The 25,756-nt window shown below is 41.0% G+C and overlaps 1 protein-coding gene across 13 annotated transcripts in view; it reads left to right on the forward strand.

Moving 5' to 3' along the window:
* Sorbs1 (sorbin and SH3 domain containing 1) overlaps positions 1 to 25,756 on the forward strand; it is a 242,222-nt gene that overhangs the window by 105,546 nt on the left and 110,920 nt on the right. For all 13 annotated transcript variants that reach the window (XM_048338603.1, XM_048338598.1, XM_048338604.1 and 10 more), the window contains exon 3: positions 24,284 to 24,338. In XM_048338603.1, coding sequence (XP_048194560.1) covers positions 24,329 to 24,338 — 10 coding nt within the window. In that variant the 5' untranslated portion in view covers positions 24,284 to 24,328. The remainder of the gene's footprint in view (positions 1 to 24,283; positions 24,339 to 25,756) is intronic.

A 25,756-nucleotide genomic window follows, 5' to 3' on the forward strand; every position in this document is an offset into this window, starting at 1 on the left:
AAAATATGAATGGAGTTTGAAAAATCAAAGTCTGTCTAACTAGAAAGTAAAACACATGCTCTTTAGGTTGCATCAGTAAATTTGAAGTTTGATTTATTTTGTGGATTGTGATAAGAAGCAGTCTTAAATTTAAGGTCTTCTTGAGTTGCTTGCTTTTCCAAACATCACCTGGGGCATACTTGAATAAATAGATGAGCACACTCCTAGTGTAATTCTTCCTTTGGAAACCTGGTGCCAGACTGCGTGCAGACGGGACAGCAGTCCTGACTGGCAGGCCCTGGGAGTAGAATCACATTCACACATTGTTTTATTCACTGTGAACATTTTTCAGGAAAAACTGTCTTCCTGCTTTAATGAAATTCTGACAAATGAAATTATAAATAATCATTTAGATGGATGAAATAGGTGTATCAGCACTTGCGGCTTTGTGCGATGGCATGCAGGTTTACTCTTCGGTGCTATGGGACTTTGTTGTATTAATTGGTGTTTCTCAAAGGATAGACTTAAAACTACCAGTGCCACAAATGCAGACTCCAAGGCTGTCATGGAACATCTTGTATCACTAACATCCCTGGGAATAGAAACTGTAATCTCCATTTTAACCAAATCCTTCCCCCAGCGATCACTGAAGGTGTTTTCTGAGACTCTGGGTATAGTGGGAACGTTTTTGCCAAGATTAAGATAGATTAAGTGGTAATCTGAATTAAGAGCTGTTTTTAAAAATTACTCAATTTGGGCTGGGGATATAGCCTAGTGGCAAGAGTGCCTGCCTCGGATACATGAGGCCCTAGGTTCGATTCCCCAGCACCACATATACAGAAAACAGCCAGAAGTGGCGCTGTGGCTCAAGTGGCAGAGTGCTAGCCTTGAGCGGGAAGAAGCCAGGGACAGTGCTCAGGCCCTGAGTCCAAGGCCCAGGACTGGCAAAAAAAAAAAAAAAAAAAAATACTCAATTAAAATTTTTTGATGAAAGTTTGGGAGCAAAGTTGATATATTTGGAACCATGTTTTTAGTGATAGATGAGAAGATTTGAGACTTGGTTTTGTGAATAGTGTCTGCAATTTGTACAAGTAAAATTTTGAGTATAAATTAAAACTTCAGTGAGCACATGTGAGACTAATTAAAATGCTATTTTTCTGAATTCTCTAGTTCATCATCATTGATTAACAATAAATTTCAAGTAGCACTTTAAAATACTGTTCCCATATTCATAAGAATAAAACATATTTGAGAGGTCATTTTAACCCCTTCATGAATGTACACATCAGTAAACTTGGGGAAAATGATTAAATTTGGAGAAGGTAGAGGCCCAATGCTATATTAAGGAGTCAAGGATCATAACTAATATTTAACAAATGTGATATAATTTGTAAAAGTGAAGCCAGTATACAGTTCCCCACTAAAAGGCAACGATGGTTTTATTAGATGTCTAGCCACATACTCACATGAAACAACTTTTTTTTACCTTTCAATTAAAAGTGATGAAATCAAAATCAAAATCAAAAGGATGATTTGAATCTGGCCATGTGCTATATAATGATATTAAAGTTATTTATTTGTTTATTTATTGTTGGTTCTGGGGCTTGAACTCTAGGCCTGGGTGCTGTCCTTGAGCTCCTTTTGCTCAAGGCTAGCACACTACCACTTGAGCCACAGTGCCACTTCTGTTTTTTTTTTTTTTTTTTTTCTGTGATTAATTGGATATAAGAGCCTGCCTGGGCTCAGATCTTAGGCTCCTGAGTAGTTAGGATTACAGGCATCACCCCCCAGGGCCCAGCTTAGTTATAATTATTTTTAAGGGAAAAAAAAAGTCAAGATGAGAGAAACAACCACTTTGTCTTAAATTTCTTTGACTTTAAAAGTTATTTCACGTAACATCTGAATTTATATTATATATCTGTGTATTTAATTTTTTTTTTTTTTTTTTTTTTTTTTTTTTTGGCCAGTCCTGGGCCTTGGACTCAGGGCCTGAGCACTGTCCCTGGCTTCTTCCCGCTCAAGGCTAGCACTCTGCCACTTGAGCCACAGCGCCGCTTCTGGCCGTTTTCTGTATATGTGGTGCTGGGGAATCGAACCTAGGGCCTCGTGTATCCGAGGCAGGCACTCTTGCCACTAGGCTATATCCCCAGCCCCTCTGTCTCCTTCTTGAATGCTGAGATTACAGGTATGCACGACCATACCCACACTTGTCACTTGTGAGGATTTCAGTAATAGTAGCAGTATGAAAATTTAAATAAAATGTTCAAACCTCTATTAAAGTGAATACTTTTATGTATCTGTATAATTTTAATAATTTTTATAAAGAATTGGTCTTTTCCTGTTTAAATATTGTCGGAGCTGGGAAACATTAGTCTACCTTTCATCCACTGTTGTTCTTGTCTTGGGGCGGGGAGGAGGGGCTCCCTGCCCTCTGACTTACCTTCCTGCTTGTGTTGAGCTCTCTCTCAGTGGAACGTGAACCCTGAGTGTCCTGCAAAGAAACCACACTTCACTACTCCATTGGGCATGGTTTTTCTTTTTGTGCCCCAGCACTGGGAGGGGGTCTTCAGATTAGAAGAGCAAACCTCTAGAATTATTTCCTTATCTTTCTGACAGTTGCTCAAATCTCTTCTAGCACTCTGATCTGTGAGTTCCCATGACCCAGGCAGGCACTCAGTTTATTTTCTTAGTTAGGAATGTCCAGAGCCATGGCCTGGTTGCCCTTTGCCTTCCCAACAGCTGGGCTGCATTCTGGATTTAATGAGGTCGCTGAGCTAAGTGACCAAGGAAGGGTTTCCCTCCTTGGAAGGACTCTGACACTTTGTCCTGTGAAATGAGTAAATACAGACAGCTGGGTGAAAGAAAGGCCCTTGCCATCGGTCCTCCTGTGTTCAGTGTCCAGGGCACATTTCCCAGACCCCTGCTTCTCAGTCTGCTCTTTGCACTTGGGTGTAACCCTGCAGTGAGCTAGGAGTGTATTGGAAATCACACAGACATGCAACTTTTGGAGTCCCTGGGATTTTCTGTCCCTGCCCTTTGGGGGAGACAGTTTAGCTATAGTCTGAGGTGAAGTTGCTTTCAAGGCCACACCACACCTGATTCTCTGCAGTTGAGTTGGCTGCTTAGTTTTTAAGAGTTGTGATGTTCACACAGGGGAATTTGAAATGCTTCATTACCATTCTGAGAGTTCAACTATTTTTCATTTCTGTTTTTAGTAAGAGATTTAAGCATGTTTCAGCCCCTCTTCATGAGCTAGTGTATTTACTTAGACTACATTTGCTACAAAAGAAAAACTTTGCACTTTTATTATGAAACAGATAAAGTCTGCAAAGTCTTCTTAGTGAAGCTAGATTTCCTCCAGAAGTATGGTGCATTCAGCAAACTCCACAAACACTGAAGTTCCCTTTAAGCAGATTGGGAACCAACCTGAAATGCTAAACCTATGCTTTTCTGAAAGACTTTGCTTACACACTTATAAAAGGGGCAATAAGGTTCTTATATGAGACTTTAACCCTTTCCCACATTTTCTCAATTTAAAAAAACTTCTAACAGGAAAACTTTTTTCCTGTTAGAATTTTTTTTTGCTAGACATTTTTGTTGGTTCAATTTCCAGATATGTATAATATATTGTAAATTTAAATGGTGAGATCCACTGTTCAGTTCATTTAGCAAACTTTAAAAAGTGAATTAATTTAGAAGCACCAAAGAGCATTTGATTGTGGACATGGACTTGTCTTGAAGTAACACTTTTTTTACATAAAGTAAAATAGTCATTTATTTCATAACTTAGTATAGTAAGGTTTTATGTTTAGAGACGTATGGACTTAAATGTAGTAAGACCTTAGATTTTATTTTTTTAACCCTATTATAATTTTTTCTTCTTTTTTTTTTTTTGGCCGTCCTGGGGGTTGGACTCAGGGCCTGAGCACTGTCCCTAGCTTCTTTTTGTTCAAGGCTAGCACTCTGCCACTTGAGCCACAGCGCCACTTCTGGCCATTTTCTGTATATGTGGTGCTGGGGAATTGAACCCAGGGCCTCATGAATAGGAGGCAAGCACTCTTGCCACTAGGCCATATCCCCAGCCTTTTCTTCTTTTTTTGGGCGGGGTGATAATAGAATTTGAAATCTGGGTCTTTTACTTGGTAGGCAAGCACTCTGCTACTTGAACCATACCCCCAGCTCTTTTTGCTTTTAGTTTGCTTTTAGTTTTCAGGTAAGGTCTCACAATTTTGCTTAGGCCAGCCTGGACTATGATCGTACTAGCTGTGTAGAAAGATTCTGTGCAGCTAGGACTACAGGAGTACATCACTAGACCCAGGTTATTGGTAGAGATGGGATCTTATACAAATTTTGCTTATTCCCGGTCAGGGAACAACAACAACAAAAAACCCAAAAAACAAAAAAATTTTTTGCTTAGACTGGCCTCAAACCACTATACTCTTCATCTCTGCTTCTGTAGTAGCTAAGATTATAGATGTAAGCCATGGAACCCAGTTTTATTTTTAACAGCCCCCTCCCCCCATCTTGAACTCAGAGCCTTGGTGTTGCCTCTGGGCCTTTTCAGCTCATGGCTAGCAATCTGCCACTTGAGTGACAGGCTCTACATTTTTTTGGTTGGGGGTGGGAGGTTGTCAGTCTTGGGGCTTGAATGCTGTCCCTGAGCTCTTCAGCTCAAGGCTAGCGCTCTTGCCACTGGAGCCACAGCACCATTTCCGGTTTTCTGGTGGTTAATTGGAGATAAGAGTGTCACAGACTTTTCTGCCCAGGCTGGCTTTGAACCTCGATCCTCAGATCTCAGCCTCCTGAGTAGCTAGGATTACAGGTGTGAGCCACTGGTACCTGGCCACTATAAAGTTTTTAAGACTTCTGTTTTTCACTGTGTCTGAAATGTTACAGGGTTCAAGGGAGGGGATTTCCCATCCTGACTTGAGAGCTGAAACTGTGACAGTGAAAAGCAGGACACAGTGTAGTCTCAGGAGCTGCCACCATGACCCCGAGCAGTCCTCAAATTGGGGTTTATAAAGATAAAAGCATAGCACAGATGTAGGAGGTTAATGCAGGGGGTAGAGCAAGCAACAAACAAGTTAAGCAAGCCATTTATAGAAGCAGAATTTTGGGGTCAGGTTGACCCAATCTACTCTCCCCAACATTTTCTACCATGCTTCCCTAGTCAAGATGGAGTCAGCTGTGCTCCCTACAACAATAGCCCTCATACTTGATAGGCAAATGTCCTACAATTTGAGTCATATCTCTTACGTCCTTTTGCTTTTTGTTTGTTTAGAGAGGATATTAACTTTGCCTGGCTAGCCTTGAATCCTGATTCTACTACTTTTGCCTCCTAAGTAGCTGGGATTACAGGTATATGCTATCACACAGTGCCTAAAACCATTTACAATACTATTTTAGTTCTTGTGACTTAAGACATAGATGCCTGTCTACAAAGCAAGAGAAGGACCACACACAGTCACTGTAACATCTGTTGCTGATTTGGTCACCCCTTACTCTGGAGGGCCTGGCTGAGTGGCAGCACTTTTCCTTTCAGGACATATGTATATATGTTGTGTTTCTCTTCTCAGAAGACTGATCCAGACTTTAGGGCTGATGACATTTAGCAAATGAAATACTGTGATGCTCTGAGTTCTTTGGCTCTGTGAAACCTTAAAGACTACATTGTGCTCCTTTCTTTCTTCTTCCCTTTCATTTTCTCTTCCCCCTTTTTTTCCCTCCCCTTTCTCTCCTCTCTTGAGCCCATCTGCTCCTCTTTCTGCCCTTTGGACTTTGTTATAACTAACAGTGAACTGGGAATGTATTTCAGTCACATATACAAGAAATGTCTCTGGTCCCTGGGATTTTTTTTTTTTTTTTTGTCTTGTCAGTATTCACCCTGGAACAAGTTAGTAAACCTTTTGGTGAATTTGCATAGTGATCTTAGATTGTTTCTCCCTCCCTCTTGTTAAACTCTATGGTCAACCTGTTTCACACATGTTGCCAAAGGAACAATATAACCTACAAACTTCTATAGGAATGTAAGGTCTTGTATGGTGCTATCAAGAGGTTTGTATTAAATTTTTTTTTTTTTGCCTGGAAAAAAAAAGAAACATTTATTTATTCCTGGCAGTGTCATTCCTGGCAGTTGCCTCCTTCATGCCAAATCCAGTAAATTGTTATAGTAAAAGAGTGACTAATGAGAACATTTTATTAACTAGGATTTCCACCTACCTCTTTCCTCCATTTTTGGAGCTAGAATGGGATAAGTGGGAAATAAACCAATTATGTCAGTATGCATTCGTTTATTGAGTTCTTTGTGCTAAGCACTGTATTGTTTGGGCAAATGACCCCTTTAATCATTGCAATATGCTGCTCTATCCCTGTTTTGGGCGGGGACAGTGAGCTTGATAGAGTAACTGAGCATATAGAGAGAGCTCTTTGTTGATTGGAGTTGGTGTCCAGAATTTATTCCCATGATGTAGAGATCCATCATCCACCCCAACTATCTTTGTTTCTACACTGACTAGACTGGATACAGTTCTTGTATTTCAGCCTCTTATATTTATGTAAGATGTGAATTGTGAAGACAGTCTCATTTGGGGCCCTAAATCATTTATCTTTGTTTTTCTGTTACTTTCTCTCAAAGGTAATGGGGTTTGAACTTAGGGTCTCAAGCTAGTTTGGCTTTTGCTCTGCCACTCCAACCGCATCTCCAGTTCTACTTTTTGCTGGTTATTTCTGTAAGGTTCCATGAAAGTAGACCACCACATGGTTAAGGCAGAAAAGGGTTTACTGGGTGAAAGCAAACTGCTGGTCTACATGAGATGGAAATGTTCAGAGAGAAGTAAAGGGAGAGAGGAAGAGAAGAGGAGAGGAGAAGAGAAGTAGAGGGAGAAGAGATAGAGGGATGCAGAGAGAGAAAGAAGAGAAAAAAGAGGGGACCTGTGGGATTATATAAGGAAAGGTGGGAGGTATGACCACAGCAAATACAGAAGTGATCTCAGAGTTGAGGGAACCTCTTACTGTCCAAAGGGGGCATGACCTGCAGTGGTTCTGGAAATGACCTCAGCAAGGAAGTGGCCTCACAGTCCAGAGTCCTTTGCTGACGCACAGGCAAGTGATTGACAGTCAGGTGGTTACTGGCTTCAATCTCCTGAAGAGGAAGGGGGGAGGGGCTGTTCTCCTGGATAGACCTCACAATTTGGAGATGGAGTCTAGAGAATTTTTCTGCCTGGGGCTGGCCCAGAACCATCGTCCTTGAGATTTCAGTCTCCTGATTGGCTAGCATTATAGGTGTGAACACTGGAACCCAGATATCCTTCCCCTGTCCCTCCTTTCCTCCTTCCTTCCCTCTTATCTGTCTTCTTCCTCCCTCCCCTCCCCATTCCATGTCTCCCTGTCCCTCTGTCTCTCTGAAGTTTTAGCAAGAATTTATTTCTGTGTAACAGAGTTAAAGCAGGGTGAAACAGAAAAGGAAAAACATTTCCTGCTTCCCATTCAGGAAATGGGAGTTAAAGATTCCAAGAGTGATTTTTAAACATCTCTAACTCTGTTACCTTTTAGTCTATTTTAGTGGTTTATATTGTGGTTTCCCTATTTAGTTAGTATGCCTCCTTGAGTTCTAAAGGATTTTGATACCATTTATTTCCTCAGAATTTTTATCTTAGCCACAAAGGCAATTGGGCAGGCCAAAAAAAAAAGGTAAAAAGGTTTCCCGTGGGCATAAGTGGCAGAATGAGATTCACGGAGTCAGCACAGAGGATCTGGTTCTTTTTGTGCCACCATTTTTGCTACAAATAAGCAAGAAAAGACAAATGTAGAAGTTGTCACCTGTAGCTGTTAAAACCAAGGCTTCCATGGAGCTTTCCAGTCCTGGTCAGAGAGGGTGTTTTTGGTTGAAGGAGTATTGGTGTCTGTCTGGGCATCAGTATATCCCCTCCCAGGACCTTGCCTTGATTTGGGTCAAGCCCAATCCACATGCCTTCCCTGACCCTTGACCCCTGCTCTATGCTTTCCACATGCCTTAGTAAGGTTGAATTTTGAATTGGGAAATTTCTCAGCAGACCTTATCTTGAATTCCATGGCTGTGTAGAATGCTAGTACCTGGTGTTCAAGGCCATTTAGTGGTACAGACCATAAAATATGTGCATGTGTGTATCACTACTCAACATTATTTCCATTTGCACTTTTTCTCCCCATTTTAAAAATTAACACCAACTAGGAATGCCAGGAAGTTTTATTTCAACATTTCCACACAGCCATACCAATGTACCAATGATCAAACTGTGGGAAAAAGCAGTCTTTTCTGTCAAAGTGGGTTGCTTGAAAGTTCCTGTTTTGGCCTGTAGGCTTGTTTCTTGTTGCTTATTCTGCTGAGACAATATCTGCAAGTAGTGCAAGGAAAAGAGGAACTGCTTTGACTGCTTTGGGATAAGGTTTTGTCTTAACTGGTTGCCACTAGATGGAATTAAAACACTCTACAATAGACAAACCTCCGATTGTTGGGGGGGGCGGATAGTAGAGGGTGTGGATATTTTGAGATTGCTTGTGTACTGCTCATTTTATTTCAAAGTCTTTTTTTTTTTTTTTTTTTTTGGCCAGTCCTGGGGCTTGGACTCAGGGCCTGAGCACTATCCCTGGCTTCTTTTTGCTCAAGGCTAGCACTCTGCCACTTGAGCCACAGCGCCACTTCTGGCCATTTTCTGTATATGTGGTGCTAGGGAATTGAACCCAGGGCCTCATGTATATGAGACAGGCACTCTTGCCACTAGGCCATATCCCTAGCCCTCAAAGTCTTTTAATGGACACCTTATGTAAATACATTTTACCCTCTTCAAACTAGCCAGTCCCTAGCAGATTGTGAGCCTGAGATCAACCAATCTGAGCAGAGAGGCGGGACCTCTGCTGTTTTAGGGATAAAGAGGGAGCAGCCTGCTTGCTCTGTGTGCTTACTTGCCAGATTTTTGGCTGATGGTTCACCCTTCTGTAGAAATTCTGCCTTGCTGAGACTATTCTTTGTTTTCCTTTCTATCATGTGACTGGTAGTGCTTGAAAAGTATATTTATAGACAGACTCACCTCCTCTGTCACCTCCCCATTCTCAAACCAATCTCAACAAGCTTCACTGCTCCATTTTCACACTCCTACTTAAAGTATTTCTCCCCATTCACTGTCGTCTGTCTTCTTTGCATATCCTTCCCTCCTTGGACTTCATTTACATTCCTGTCATTCAAGGTTTTCTTTTTTTTAAAGTGTGGGTTAATTGTTGAAAGGGTTCACCATGGTGTTTCACATATAATAAATTTAATCAGATTGACCTCCCCTTGCTTTCTCTCACTTTCCCTAACCCTATCAGCTTTCACTAAGTTTCCTTTCCCTGCTTCCAGTACCAACCCCTCCCATCACCTAGCCAGGCTCTATTGTTGCTGAGTACTAGACATTGCCTATGAGAACTCTGGCTCACTTTGAGGACAGAGGTTTGATATTAGCAAAAGACATGAAAAACAGTTTTCTCCTTTTTAGTGTTTGGTGCTATTGGTCTTTAAACTCGGTGACTCAAGCCACGTCCCCAGTTTTTCTTTGCTGTAGTTTTATCAAGTAGACTTTTAGGTTTTATTTCCCCCCCGAGGCCAGCCTTAGTCACAGAACCTCCTACCTAGTCCTGCCTTTACACTGCCTTTATACTATGCATGCTAAACATGTTCTCTACAGCTGAGTTGCACCCTAGCCCAAGATTTACTTTTTAAAATTACCTCAAAGAGACTAGCCTCCCTGCAGATGAAAATGAACATCTGCTGCTTACTCAGAGCAATCAGCTGCAGAGCAAGCCATTTTGAGTCTCTCTATTGGATGTTATTGATGGTGATGCTGTTGGTGAAATCAGGTAAAATGTATGGCAAACTTCCTATTCCTGTAACAGGCACTAGATGCTCTCTCTTTTGATTTGTTTGTTTTTTAAATCCTCACTGTGACACAGGTTGATGGTTACTATTGGTAAGTGTTGTTGCTTCCTAGTGTCTTCTGGAAAAATACTGTATGTGATTTTACTTAGCCCTAACTTCTCTTAAGGAACTCTTTCTATTGAAAAGTTGATATAACAATCACAGATTCTTTTCTTTTTCTTCTGAGATGCTGGGGATTGAACCCAGGTCCTTGTATGTGCTAGTCAAGTGTTCCACCACACCAGTCCTACAGGGTTATTTTAAGCATCTAGAAGAATACTTTGGTTAACATCTATCTAGATATTTTCTTGGAAAGTCTTGAGGCTTTATTTAAAAAAAATTAACTGTATAAAACAATGTGTTTTATTAGGACACTTCCATGCATGTATACTGTACACTTTGATCATATTCCTTGACCTCATCACCCTCTTGTCCCTTCCTTCCTCTCACTGCTATCTCTCTCCCATGTTGTCCCTTTCATGTATGTATGATTTTTAAAAAATCTAGATTCCCATATGTAAAAGAAACTTGTAACATTTATGTTTTTCTGTCTGGCCTATAATATGTTGATCTCAAGCTTCTTCTTCATTTTCCTAAACTGACATTTCATTCTTCTTTATGACTAAATATTCCATCATGTATATATACCATAATTTCCTTATTTGTTCATCTGTTTTGGGGCATCTAGGCTGAGTCCATAATTTGGCTTTTGTGAATAACAGTCTGTTAGTCTTTTGTTTAGAAGATTCTCAGAGCAGCATATAGGTATTCCTCCGTGCTCTTTGTAGTGCTTTGTCATAGTTTCAAAGTCTTTTCTCCCCAACTGGAATATAAAGTCTCTGAGGGCAGGCACCATCTTTTATCTTGATTGGCAAATGATTCATTTGTCCTGTACTCTGAATAGACTTTGGACAGGAGCATTACTTCAGTCAGGGACTGTTTTGTGTTTTGTTAGGTGAAGCCTGGGCTAGGAGCTCTATTTCAGTTTTCCCACTTGCATCTGCAAAACTCTTGAATGAGTCTTTGTTTGTTTATTGTGCTGATCCTGGAGCTTGAATTCAGGCCCTTGAGCTCTCACTTGGCTTTTTTGTTCATGGCTAGTTCTCTACCACTTGAGCCACACATCCACTTTCAGATTTTTGCTAGTAAATTGGAGATAAGAGTTCCACAGACATATCTGCCTGGGCTAGCATTGAACCACAATCCTAGCTTCCTAGTAGCTAGTATTATAGGCGTGAACTGCCAGCATCTGGTGAGTCTTTTTATTGAGGCTATTTCTCTATTTGCAAAATGGGTATAGTAATCTTATATTTGAGAATCAGAAATGACCTAGGTAAAATGGTTGTTTCTTTCCGCTTCTTCTTCTTCCTCCTCCTCCTCTTTCTTTCTTTCTTTCTTTCTTTTTTTTTTTTTTAAACTAGTCCTGAGGCTTGAACTCAGGGCCTGGGCACTGTACCTGAGCTTCTTTTGCTCAAGACTAGCATTCTATCACTTGAGCCACAGCACCACTTCCAGCCTTTTCTGTTTAATTGGTACTGAGGAATTGAACCCTGGTGCTTCATGCATGCTAGGCAAGCACTCTATCACTAAGCCATATTCCCAGCCTAAAGTGGTTGTTTCACAGCTAGCTTTTAGGGAATGAGGTAGTTGGTCTGTTTGTCCTATGTTGTGAGCACAGATCCTTTGCAGGTCTACACATGTGTCCATAATGATGGCTTGGTTCCTTAAGACCTGACCGTTTAAAAAATTTACTTAATTGTTATTATAAAGGTAATATGCAGAGGGATTACAGTTCCATAACTTAGGCAATAAGTGCATTTCCTTTTGTATAGTATCATCCCTTCCCTCACTTTCTCCCAGTCCTCTATCTCCACCCATGATTTATATAGTTCACTTTCATCACAATATCCAGTGAGCACTACTGCTGCACTTTTCACCCTTTCCCTCCAATTCTGTGTCCGCCACCAAAGATAGACACACACTCAGAAAAAAAAAAAGAAAACCACAGTAAAATAAAAAAAGAAGCCTCTTGTTTATATATCTTGGACTTAGTTCATTTATATGTGTGCGTGTATAAAAAACTATTATTTAAATAATATAAAGAGGTACATAGGCATTGTGCCTTTGTATTTCTCCCCTTAGAGTATTCTTTTTTGGTCTCAATGTATGAGTGTCTAGAGTCTTGTATAATTTATCATATCTCATGGTATTTTAGATCTAACTTCTATATATGAATGAAAACAGGTTTAATTTGAAACCTGGCTTTCAAGAGAGGAAAACTCTAAAATCTCTTAGGACACTTCCATTAAGAGTCTTTTATTGCCTGATAGGAGTTAGAATTGGAGACCAATTTCTTGGTGCTTGAACCCTGTTGCAGTTGTAAAGCCTGAGTTTTGGTATATCAGCCTCATGGTCAGGTGAATAGTGATTACAGTCATCAGTCTGTTAAAACAAAAAAGGAAACATTAAAAAGACTAGACTAGTATTTTCTTTGCTGGATTTTTTTCCTTTCCTGAACAATTTATTATATAAACATATATATTAGTATATGTATACTTACATTTAATCTTAAGAACAACTTATTAAACCAGGAATTATTATTTCCCTCTTATAGACAAGTGTCCATGGCAAATTAAGACACTTTTCAATTTTCATAGATGAGTTTGGATTCTGATTGGTTCTTCTGGCCCTGGTTTCTCATTTCTCAGCAGCCACCAAACATGTTTAGCCACTGTAGTGAGAAACCCACTGAGCCAAGGGAAGTTCTTTGCCTGCCACATACATAAGTTGCTTTTGTGGATGCATAATCATTTATATTAAAAGATGAATGTGTATTAGATAACAGCTTCTTTGTTTTTTTTTTTTAAACTGTTTTTTTTTTTTTTTTTTTTGTCTTTTTCTTTTTTGGTACTAGGGATCGAACCCAGGATGTTGCACATGCTAGGCAAGCACTTTGCCACTGAGCTACATCCCCCAGCCCTAACAGCTTATTTCTAGATTTATTTTTTTAACCAACTTTTGCTGAATATTTCCTGTGTGCTTGGTACTATATTGAGTGTTTTAGTGTCTTTGTTTAAAGAAAAGCCTTTTCAAAGATTTGCATTGAATTCTCACATGCTTGGATGCAACTTTTATTCTTGATTTTTTTTAATTGCCTTAAAATTAGTGCAAAAAAGGGGAAGGGAATAGAGGAAAAGTAGCTAATGGAATACTGTATGAAAAGTAGCATACTTGTTCGTTTGGCACTAATGATTCTTGGCCCCACAGCCCTGTTGAAGGATTAATGGTTGTCAGTCTGTGAATGTATCTTCCACATCAGTTATTAAACAAATACTACTGAGGCAAGAAGCTTTCTCAGAAAAGATGTTTTTAGTATTTGGTTTTTGGGTAGGTTAGTGTACTTTTAGTAAGATTTGAAAACTTAAGGAAAAACAAGCAGTTTTTTAATGTCAGTATTATGAATCGAGGCATTTAAGTTATGTATTTGCAAAAGACTGAAAGTCTTTTTACTGAATGGAGCCTCTGTTCCTTCATTCCTGAACATGGTATGGGCCTCTTCTATAGATGTCTGTATAATGTAGTATGTGGTAAATACACAGCCTTAGGGATTTTGTTGCTTAAGAGTGGAATGGAACTATATATGAATTGTCTGTGAGAGCCGACACCTTTCCTGCCATGTCAAACCCACCCTTCTTCTCGTTCTTAAGCTATAACAGACCCCCTTTCAAAGGCTTTCTTCAACTTGCTTTTCATCCACACACAGTACTTCTTATACTCACCTACCTATGTGATAGTTGCTGGCCCAGCCTTGACTCTCCTGAGAATTCAAGATATTTTCTCCACAAGCAGACCTTGTATAGCCACTCGTAGCTTGGTATCTCTCTCCTCAGCTTATTTTGAGGCCATGGATTTACAATGTTAACAAAGCTAAGATGTTTTACTTTTATCCAGTGAATTTGGGAGTCTGCCCTCTGTTGAATTATCTAGATCATCTAATGGAGAGTTCCAAATGTATTGGATGCTACAATTTGACAGCTTTGTTTTGGTTCTGTACACATGACCGTATTTGGGAAACACCAGTGGGCCAGTTTTTGCATGTAGGACTCTTGGTTAACAATGCGTGTTTAAAAACTTGGTGTGCCCAGAGATGCACATATAAAGAGCTCATGAAGGCATTCAGGGCCCTGGAATGCCAGGGAGCCCAGGAGGAGCAGTGAATTGGCAGGCACTAGGCTTAGGGAGTAAGGGAGGGATTATGTATTATCACTGGCAGTCCAGTAACTCTTTTAATATGAAATGTTTGGGTGCCATTGCTCCTTTAGGAAATTTGGCTGAACAATTTAATCATTGTCTCACCCCCCACCCCCCGCCAACTTGTCCTCATAAGGAACTGCACTGAAATAGTTTGGCTTTATTAAACAAAAGCAATTGTTATGATTAATGTTGGAATTCCACACTTGGGGTATTCACTATTAGTCCTCTGGGAGATTGCACCATGTCCTAATGGACAAGATGGCTAGCATTTTTCAGCTTGTCTCCTAGAATTTTCTCTTGGAAGTTTCAAAGACTATAAAGTATCACCTGCCAATTATGAGATAGGAAACAATGACATTTCATTTTTATTCTAAAAGTGTTTGGTAGTTTGAATATCCCTAATTTGAAAATCCACAATCTGAAATGCTTCCAAATCTGAAACTGTCTTAAGTGCCAACATGACACTACAGGTAAGGAATTGCATACTTGACCCCATGAGACACATTGTAGTCAAAAGGCAAGCACACTGAAAATGTTGGATAGTTACTTATAGGCTACATGTAGAAGATATTTATGAGACAGAAATGAATTCTTTCTTTATCTTGGGTTCTCCTTTATATACAGATATTCCAAAATTTAAAAAAGAACCTGAAAATCTGAAATACTTCTGATCCCCAAAACATTTCAGAGTGGGGACATAAGACTTGTGCAGCTACATTATAAATAACTTAGAAAATAGAAATGAAAGAAACAAGTTACCTATAATACCATGCTCCTGTAGTCATTACTAGAATTTGGGCATATTTCCTTTCAAATACATTCATGTGTTTGCTTTTATGTATTGTAATCACAAATGCTATAGATCTGTCCCCTGCTCTGTTTACCTAAACTAACTTCCTTCCTCCTCTTCCTCCTCCTTCCTCTCTCTTTCTCTCTCTCCCTCTCTCTTTCTGCCAGTTTCCTTCCTCCTCCTCTCTTTCTCTCCCTCCCTCCCTCCCTCCCTCCCTCCCTCCCTCCCTCCCTCCCTCCCCCCGTCCCTCCCTCTCTCTTCCTCTCTCTTTCTGCCAGTACTGGGGCTTGAACTCAAGGACTGCGCTCCCACTTCGCTTTTTTCATTTAAGGCTAGCACTATACCATTTGAAACACACTTCCATTTCTGTCTTTGATGGTTAATTTGAGAACAAGAATCTCTTGGATTTACCTGCGGGGTTGGCTTTGAATTTTGATCCTCTGATCTCAGCCTTTTTAAGTAGATAGGATTACAAGTGTGAGCCACAAACACTCAGCTCACCAAATCTTTAGATTAGCCTTTTCCCAGGTTATATAGAGTGTAGTTAACTGCTACTCTCTAACAGTTCAACAGTTTGCCAGTTGCTCTGGGGGCAGGTCCTGTTACTGAATGCCACACTATTTCTAGGTTTGCACTGTTTTTCATAAAGCTGTGGAGAACCCCTTTGTATGTGTGACTTTGTTACCAGGTGAGGCTCCTTCTTTCGGCTAACTTCCCCTAAAGCACCAAGGGATAAGGTGCACAGTTCTTTGGTGCCCATTGCTGAAAATAGTGGTAACAATTTATAGTATATCACTCTACTCTTATCTTTCTATTTGCTAGCACTCAGTATTCACTTTTTGTTTAATTTGTAGGTTAACATTTGGATGTAGGACAATAAAAAAACTAATCAGAAATCAGGTGCTAGTGGCCCATACCTGTAATTCTGGCTACTCAGGAGGCTAAGATCTTAGGATCGTGGTTTGAAAGAGAGAGAGGAGGAGGCAGGAAAGTCTGTGAGACTCTAATATCTAATTAGTTACCAAAAATCTGGGAATGGATCTGTGGCTCAAGTGGTAGAGTGCAAGAGTTAAGGACAAAAGCTCAGAGACATAGCTCAGGCCCTGAGTTCAAGCTCCAGGCCCTGAGTTAAAGCTCCAGGATTGGCACCCCTCCCCCCCCAAAAAAAAACTGAAGGAAAAAGAAAAGAAAAGAAAACCCAAACAATCAGGTTAAGTGAACAATTTCTTGGCTTATGTTTACTAAATGCCATGCAATGTATAGTTACAAATTATCTCCTCAATTCTGTAATTTAGATTCTTTTTTTTTTTTTTTGCCAGTCCTGGGGCTTGAACTCAGTGCCTGAGCACTGTCCCTGGCTTCTTTTTTGCTCAAGGCTAGCACTCTGCCACTTGAGCCCAAGCACCACTTCTGGACTTTTTGTATATATTTGGTGCTGAGGAATCAAACCCAGGGCTTCATGCATACAAGGCAAGCACTCTACTGCTAAGCCACATTCCCAGCCCAATTCTGTAATTTAAAGTGCAAATAATACTGCATTTATAAGACTTGAAACTAGTTGTGGCCTATATTTTTTGTCTTAGCAGAGATTGGTTATGAGCATTGATTCAAATGCTTCACTAAAGTATGAAAAGTAAGAAATGATTCCAGATTTATTGCTAGCTCTAGCTCTGAATCTGTTATCTGGCCTGCATCTCTGATCATTTTAGTAGGGTTTGGGGTATCAAATTTCTGAATTTTGCTATCATAAATATACCTTTTTTTTGTTGTTGATGGTGGTGGTTGTGGGGCTTGAACTCAGGACCTAGGCATTGTGTCCCTGAGCTCTTTTGCCCAAAGTTAGCACTCTACCACTTTGAGCAACAGCTTCACTTCCTGTTTTCTGGCAGTCTCCCTGTTTGGGCTGGCTTTTATCTGTGATATTCAGATATCAGCCGCCTGGTAGCTAGGACTACAGGTGTGCGCAACCTGTGCCCAGCCTCTAATTTTTATTTATTTACTTATTTTGTGCCAGTACTGGGGTTGAACTCAGGGCCTTTTGTTCTTGCTTGGCTTTTTGTTTAAGGCTGTTGCTCTTCCACTTGACCATACCTCCACTTCTGTTTTTCTGCTGGTTAATTGAAAATAAGAGTCTCACAGCATTTTCTTCCCTGGGATGGCTTTGAACCTTGATCCTCACATCTCAGCCTTCTGTGTAGTTAAGATTATAATGTGAGCCACCAGCACCCAAGTAGCAAGGTCTTATTAATAGGAATTCTCTACCTCTATAACTTTTTTTTTTTTGGCCAATCCTGGGCCTTGGACTTAGGGACTGACTCAGGCCCTGGCTTCTTTTTGCTCAAGGCTAGCACTCTGCCAATTTGAGCCACAACACCACTTCTGGCCATTTTCTATGTATGTGGTGCTGGGGAATCGAACCCATGGCTTCATGTATATGAGGCGAGCACTCTTGCCACTAGGCCATATTCCCAGCCCTACCTCTATAACTTTTAATAGTAATCAAAGCCAAAACTAAAACTAAACTTTGAAAAAAAATCTTTGATTTTTGTTGGGCTAGTATGTCTGGCTGTTGCTACTAGTTCATGGGAAATCTTGTCAGGGTCCAGTAGGAATGACAAATGTGGTACACACCAAATTCAAGGCTTATGGAGTACATGCATGAGGTATGACTGGGAAAGCAATTGGAATGTGATCTTTCTAGGCCAAGTCCAACTTAGGCTTGAATTGTTAGATCAATTTTTTTCTAAAAGTGTAACAAATATGACATTGAAGTGATTTTAGGAGATACTTCGCTGAACATTTGGAAAATTATGTACTTATACCTTCTTTCTCATGCAACATATATTCTATCTTTCTGTACTTCCATCACACAGTATACTAGATTGCTAATGGGATGATCTGGTTATATCATACCTAAATGATATACCCCTCATCCTATAACCCTGTGACAGCCTCAAATATAGCAGTGGAATCTGATCATGTTGGTCTCCCCTGAACAAGCACTGTCCTAGTCTGTCCATCTATCTCTTTTCCCTCACTCCCTCCCCTTCCCCTCCCTCCCCCCTCTCCTCTCTTCTTTAGGTATGTCTCTGTATCTCTGATTTCATTGTTGAATGGAATCAACAAAAAGCAGACTTATAATCCTAGCTGTTCAGGAGGCTGAGATCTGAGGAACACAGTTCAAAGCCAGCCGGGGCAGACATTTCTGAGGAACACTTATCTCCAATTAATTAACCAGCAAAAAGCTGGAAATGGAGCTGTGGCTTAAGTGGTAGATTGCCAGCCTTGAGCAGGAAAAGTTTAAGCAAGATCACCAGGCTCTGAGTTCAAGTCTTGGTACCAGCACACACCCCATAAAAAGCACATTTTCCCTGGTTGAAGTGACATAGGAGTGTGGGGGTAGGATTGTCCACTCAGTAGCCTAAGGGGCTTCATGAGACTTTCTTCTAACCATGGAAATGGGCTAAAGAAATGTGCATAGTTTCTTCCACTCCTAATGTTCCAGAGGAAACTCTTCAAGGAAGTGAGCATGTGGCAAGGGCCAGTTCATGACCCACCATCTCTTAAACCAGAGGAACTACAGAGGCCCTGTTCTAAAAGGAGGCTTTGCTCCTCATCACCAAATGTAAATCAACTCACATTGGTACTTATGAGTCAGTACCAGAAAGTGTTTGTGGGGAGATGGAAGGAGTTAACTGTCATAAATGCAGAGCATAGACAGACCTATGGGACCTCGAGTAGTACAGAAACTGTTGGACTTGGCCATGTGAGTTGGCTGGAAGCCTTTCTGAAGGCCATTTCAGATAATTGCTCAGAACGGAAACAGAGTTGGAGGAATTCCAGGAGGAAATGGAGGATGTGGGGGATGGCCTTTCTGATGTATTTTCCTCTTGCTCCCTCTCCCAGAAACATCAGCCTGCTCACGGCAACTGTCAGCCTGTTGTGTTCTGAGCCCTCTCCCAGGCCGAGTCTTGGGATTCCACACCAAACTTAATGTCAGGGTCAAGCTTATCCTAGTTTCTTTCTCCATGAAAGGAAGTGTCAGCGACTCAGTGTTTATCCTTTCTGGCTTTCTAATGTGCCTTCCACACGCTCTCCAATAGTGGAGAGAATGCATTTGACGAAAAATGACATTAATAGAGCTTGAGAAGGAGCAGTGGAAAAATTGGAGAAACATAGGTCTCATGCTGGTAGGATCAACAAGGTACAAAGAAATAAGGCCAAGCATTATTCTGTGGCCTGTTGGAAGTAGGTGCAAAAATGAAGTCCTAGATTGGATTTCAAAGAGTGAGTATATCCTGGGTTTGTCTGAATGAGGAGCTGACTCCCTTTTAAGCAGCTGCACTGTAGTTGAGGAAGATCTTTGTTATTCTGAAGGTGAAAGTGCAAAATAGGTTCTCAAGGCTGAATAAGGAGGGCAAAGTCCATAGCCGAGTTTCAATGCATACGTAGGGCTAGGATGGACACGGTTTCTCTGGTGTTGGGGACAGGGAGGAATTATAGAAGCATGTTGCCATTGCACACAAAAGCTGAAGCACACCATGGAAGAAGGTAACTAAGGCTCATTCTCTTACAAGAATCTTTGCTGGACCTTGAACTAATTTCTACAAACTCAGTTTCTCCTTAGTCAGACATTCCTCAATCTATTCACGTAAGGACTGTCTTCTTTCCTTGACTAGTAAACAGTCTGCAGATAGTTATTTGAACCTGGTTAAACAGGAAACCTCTTTATAACTTTCACTTTTTAGTAATTATTCATACTTTGTGATCAAAATTTGTCTTAAAATTATAGGGTTGTAGAGTAAGGAGAGACTGGAAGAAACGTTCTTAACACCTCTGGGCACTTCATATCTTGTTCTTCTGGTCTGTGTTGATGCTGTAGTGCTTTGACATGTGAAGGCCAGGCCCCTAAGGTGTTGAAGGGTGGATTGATCCTCACTGGCCCACCCTGTGTATAGATTTTTACAACTCCCCTGGAGATAACTTCTACTTGCATTTGTATGGTTTGCCACTAGATGACACTGTTCTTCCTTTTGGCTTTTGCCCAAAGGTGTCTGATTTCTTTGCCGGGACTTGTTGGGAGACATTCCAAAGATGTGCTATCATGTAGTTAACCAATCAATTTCTTTGCAGCTTTATTTAAAAATAAATCATGTGTCAGAGGTTTTTTTTATGTAAAACAAACTCTCCAATTCCATATCTGTTTGTAACATCTTGTACTATCTAAAGAAACAGCAGGCGCTAGATTTTGGCCTAGGCACATCTTGCTGCCTGAATTGTGAGTCAGCTTCTGGGGATCTAGTGATAAAACCATTGTCATGTCCCTTGGGATTGAGATCCAGTCAACCTCACTTCTAAGAGAGAAAGAGTCTTCTCTTCAGAGACCTTCAGGACTTCTCCCTCCCATATTTTAGTGCTCAAGGGTCTTGGATGACAAATAACCAGAACTACTTTGGATGACCTCCAACTGAACAAGGGGCTTATTGGCAAGATCTTGGGTAGTTAAGGAGATCATGGAAGGCTAGAGAGGTGCACTCAGACCTGGAGCAGGATCCAAGAGATCTGAGGTGGCTGTAATCCGAGCCAGAATCAGGCCCAGGAGTGGTCTGAGTAGGCTGTTACTGGTGCAGCTGCCACTCCTGCCCTTGCTGCTGGTTTCCATTTTGTCTTGTGCTCTCCTTCTTTTCCATATTACCTGCTGTAGTTACCAGTAGAACTGTGCTACAGAATGTATTAGTTAGAGAAATTATTTCTATGCAGACCTGGTGCTCTGTGTTATTTATCATTGTCCCCTACTGGTGTCACACTGCTTCTTAAAATGTTGAAATAGTTTCTTACCATGCTGGATTTATTCTCTTTTACTCTGTCACCACCTAACCACAAAGTAGTCAGTGCTAGGCATATCTACAATCTACAATCTAGTACATCTACATCTGTACTGTAGTGAATTTATCACAAAAATGATGGTGTGTGCATATAAACATGTACATACACGCATACATTCATGCATACTTACATGCATGTATCTGGAAAAATAAAGTTATATATTTATAGGCATATGTGTAGGCAGCACTGGGGTTTGAACTCAGGTCTCTGCAATTGCCAGGCAGACTTTCTATCACTTGTGCCATATTCCTGGCCTTTTTTGCTTTCTATGTTTTTTCAAAAAAGGGTTTTGCTTTTTGTCCATGACAGCTGTAGCCACCTGCACAGTGGCAGGTGCATGCTACCACATCAAGCTTTTTATTGGTTGAGATGAGGTCTTGCAAACTTTTTGCCTAGGCTAGCCTTGAATCATAATCCTCCCTATCTCAGACTCCCAGGTAACTAGGATTGTAGGCATGAGCCACACACCAGGCTGATGGCTAAATATTCTGAATCTTATCCCTGACCATAACTAGTTTGTAAGGAAGAGTGGACTAGCACTCAGAAGTTAGTAATTTCTATATTGAAAGTATAGCTTGGGTCATAATGTACCTACATCATCTCTATTCATTTCTATCCTAGTCTAAGTTGCCTTGTGCTTTGTACTTACTTTAAAAATTAAGATGAATTAACTCTACAGAGGGATTGGTAAGTGGACTGTGGAGTGCTATTATAATGAAATAGTATGCAACCATTGAAGTGATAGATATGCTGACTGTGTCAAAACCCAGAAAAATGTTCATGAAGTAGCTGTTTGAAAAGAATTAGATCACAAAGCTGTCCACATGGGCTTACAACTGTGTAAATGCTATTTATGAATCTAAAGGTTAGAAAGGACTGTAAAGGAATAAAAATAGTTTCTATTAAGATACCTTCACAGTTGAATCAAAAAGAGTTTTCAACCATGCTTTAAAAATTGAGTAAATAAAACCTTACCATCATAAAATTGATCATGAGGGGCTGGGAATATGGCCTAGTGGCAAGAGTGCTCGCCTTGTATACATGAAGCCCTGGGTTTGGTTCCCCAGCACCACATGTATAGAAAATGGCCAGAAGTGGCGCTGTGGTTCAAGTGGTAGAGTGCTAGCCTTGAGCAAGGAGAGGCCAGGGACAGTGCTCAGGCCCTGAGTCTCAAGCCCTAGGACTGGCAAAAAAAAAAAAGATCATGAAAATTATATCTAAAATGGAAGCATTTCCTGCTGATTTCAAACCTGCCCTTTTGGTTCTGAGAGGCAAATTCAGTATATAATACTAGGGCTGGAAGCCATGTAATTACACAGCAGGTGTGAGTTGCCGGATTGAAAGAGCAAACATCCTCACAGCTTAGAGAACAGTCTGAGGCATCTGGTGAACATCATGGATGGTCCTCAGATATATCTGACAGTGACAGAAGCAAGTCATAGCAAGACAGAAGCTGATATAGGCTGAGAGGACTTAGGACTTTCAATTCTTACCTTTTGCCTCTGGCAATTCCAAAGACAGTGAGCAAAGCAACCCAGAAAGGAAACCAATGTCCCATTTCAGTTTGTTAAAAAAGGAAACTAAAGTATGTTTCCTATGCAGACCCCCATATCCTATCTTGACAATCCCATTACAAAAGGAACCAGGAATTTCCTCTACATCATTGCTGCCAACACTTTCAAGAGCCAAAGAGACAATCTGGGATCTTTTTTTTTTTTTTTTTTTTTTTGGCCAGTCCTGGGCCTTGGACTCAGGGCCTGAGCACTGTCCCTGGCTTCTTCCCGCTCAAGGCTAGCACTCTGCCACTTGAGCCACAGCGCGGCTTCTGGCCGTTTTCTGTATATGTGGTGCTGGGGAATCGAACCCAGGGCCTCGTGTATCCGAGGCAGGCACTCTTGCCACTAGGCTATATCCCCAGCCCCCAATCTGGGATCTTGTTAAGATGCAGATTTCGATTCAAGAGATATGGAAGCCCTGCCCCTACAGTAAGCTCCTGGGCTAATGCTAGTGCTGTTGGTCTTCAGATTAGACTGTGCTTTAAGTTTTGAGGTTCTGAAGAGTGCTGCAGGTGATTTATGCCTGCTATCCTAGTTACTCAGGAGATTGAGATCTGAGGATCATGGATTGAAGCCAGCTAGGGCAACCAAATCCATGAGACTGTTATCTTCAATTAACTAGCAAAAACCTGGAAGTGGAGCAGTCAGTCACTCAAGTGGTAGAATGCCAGCCTTGAGAAAAAAATGAAAGCCAAGTGAGAGAGTGAGGCCTTGAGTTCAAGTCCCAGTACTGGCTAAATAAGTGAAACAAAGGTTCTGTATAGCCTACAGATACATTGAGTAAGGTCCCACTCTTCAGATTATATATTAGACCTCTACTTTGAAGACTAGGCAACGTTGCTGAGAGAATTGAAGACTTGGCTCAAGTCAGAGACAGGCCATTGAGTCTTTAGGAATTGAAGGCTCAATGTTGCTGGAAGTATTAGTGTTGCCAGGGTCAACACAATCCCAATCAGAATTATAAGAGACTTTAAATAAGTGATAGAAACTAATAAGATAATTAAAAGCCTCACATGAAAATACCAAGGGCCCAAAATAGCCCAAATGATTTTGCACAAGGTAAAGTTGGAGGACTCTTATTTCCTGATTTCAAGATTGTTTAAAACTGTAGTAGTCAAATCAGTTTTGGTCAGTGGAACAAAACAGATCCAGAAGTAGACCCACGTATGTAACAGCCACCTGCTTTTCACTAACACATTAGTTCTTACCTCAAATGGTAAGGATAGGGTGAATTAATATGTAATAGACATTGTCTTCTGCTTAGCAAGCTCTACATAAGCGATCACTATGATTTAGTAACCTCTGGTGATCAGTTTGTATTGTTATTTTACCTCTTTTTTTCCCCTGTAAAATGTGTTTTCTACTTTTCCTCAATGTTCTTCTTGAGCTACATGCATTCATATAACTTAAGGTTTTTTTTTTTTGGCCAGTCCTGGGCCTTAGACTCAGGGCCTGAGCACTGTCCCTGGCTTCTTCCCGCTCAAGGCTAGCACTCTGCCACTTGAGCCACAGCACCGCTTCTGGCCGTTTTCTGTATATGTGGTGCTGGGGAATCGAACCTAGGGCCTCGTGTATCCGAGGCAGGCACTCTTGCCACTAGGCTATATCCCCAGCCCAACTTAAGTTTTTGATAGACTTAGAATTGGAGGAGGTCTGGAGTGGCATCTAAACCCCGTAAGGGTGATGAAACCGAGGAAAGGAGGTTGAGTGATGTGCCCAGGGTCACAAAAGTATGCTACCAGCCACAAACCAGGAGCTTGGCCAAGTGTCATTCAGCTTATCCCTGTTTTATTAAGGGTTACAGTGTTTGCACTTTTAATGCTAACCATAGGGATTTATCTTGAACCTGCCATTCATCGATTCCATTGTGTGGTGTTTGTTTTTCTGCAGAGCAGTCCAGAGCCCCAGTTGTAGAAGACTTGTCCTGACACCACCATGAGCTCTGGTAAGTCACTTTCAATCCTGCCTTTCTCTGGTCACATCTACACAACTGGGCACTTTACCCAGATATCCCACATAATGTTGAGGTCCCCAATAGCATTTTATTTTATGTCTTTATTTCTCAAAACCTGGATGAACACCGAAACTTGGCCCTAAGTCACTGTTGTCACCTACATTGTGAATGATGCTTTGATTATCTACACTATGTGTCAAGAACTGTACTTTATATGCTCTATGTACTTTGGGAACACTATGTTCTGATCTTTACAATAGCTCCCCTTCTTTTTAGTGAGATATAGTTGGTACACAATAAACTGTAGCTATTTGAAGTATGAAATTTGATATATTTTGACATATGTATATACCTCAGTGGTATTTCTTAATCCAAGTGACTGCTGCAGAAATAGATAAGACTGACCATAATGGACCTAGAGTGAGAACTAATCTAACACTTCCTTCATCCGGGCTTTGCTTATACTTTTAAAAATCACGGTCTAAACAACTGGCTAGTTTTGAGTATTTTTAGTCTTGGGCTGGGGTGGAAAGTGCAGGGCAGGGAAGACAGAGGGGAACTGATCCCTGCTGGGTGTGAAGCTAAGATTTGTCAATGTTCCAACCCAGAAGTTTCCATCTGGAGACTAAAACCCTGTTTGGCACCCACTGAGCTTACAGATCCTGGAGCTTCCCAGTACCTGCATGTGGGGCTGGTGGGGACAGGAGGGTGACTCTGTAGGTCTCTTATTCAGGGGTCTCCTAACCCTGTATTGTGTTGAGAATACTTTTGGAGACCTCCATAGATTAAAAACAAGCCTTTACACTTGCTTACATAATAAATTGTGCTAAATTGTGTCCTAGATTGTGCAGGATTATGTATGGTTGGAGGGCTGTGGGGTGGAGCAGTTCAGGGCTACAGCCCAGCCTCGTATACTGTACTGTCTGGCATGAGCTGCAAGAGATCTGGAAAGGCATTAAACCCAGTGGAAGTGACAAAACTGAAACAAGGGTGTTGAGTGCCATGCCTACTACTCTAGGCGAAGTTAAAGCACCAAACCATTTTGATTTTATGGGGATTGAATGAAGTAATCCTTCTCAAGTGCTGAGCCTGGTGCCTAAGGCGTGGTGGATGAGTTCTCCATCTGTGGGTTCTTGCTGTTGTGTCAAGAGACAAGGGACTTGGCTTTTCCCTCATTCCCAAATGTGTTGGCTCTATATGAAGAGGCTACACAATGCCCTTCCTCGTCCAAGTGCTGCTTGGAAATTTGTAACTCAGTTTTTGTTGTTTTTAAATTGTGTGTGGGGGTTGGGAAGGTGGCTTAGTGGCAGATTGCTTGCCTAACATGCATTGAAGGTCCTGGGTTCAGTTCCTCAGTACCACATATATAGAAAAAGCCAGAAGTGGCGCTGTGGCTCAAGTGGTAGAGT

Source organism: Perognathus longimembris, chromosome 2, assembly GCF_023159225.1.
Source record: "Perognathus longimembris pacificus isolate PPM17 chromosome 2, ASM2315922v1, whole genome shotgun sequence".
Classification (NCBI taxonomy): domain Eukaryota; kingdom Metazoa; phylum Chordata; class Mammalia; order Rodentia; family Heteromyidae; genus Perognathus; species Perognathus longimembris.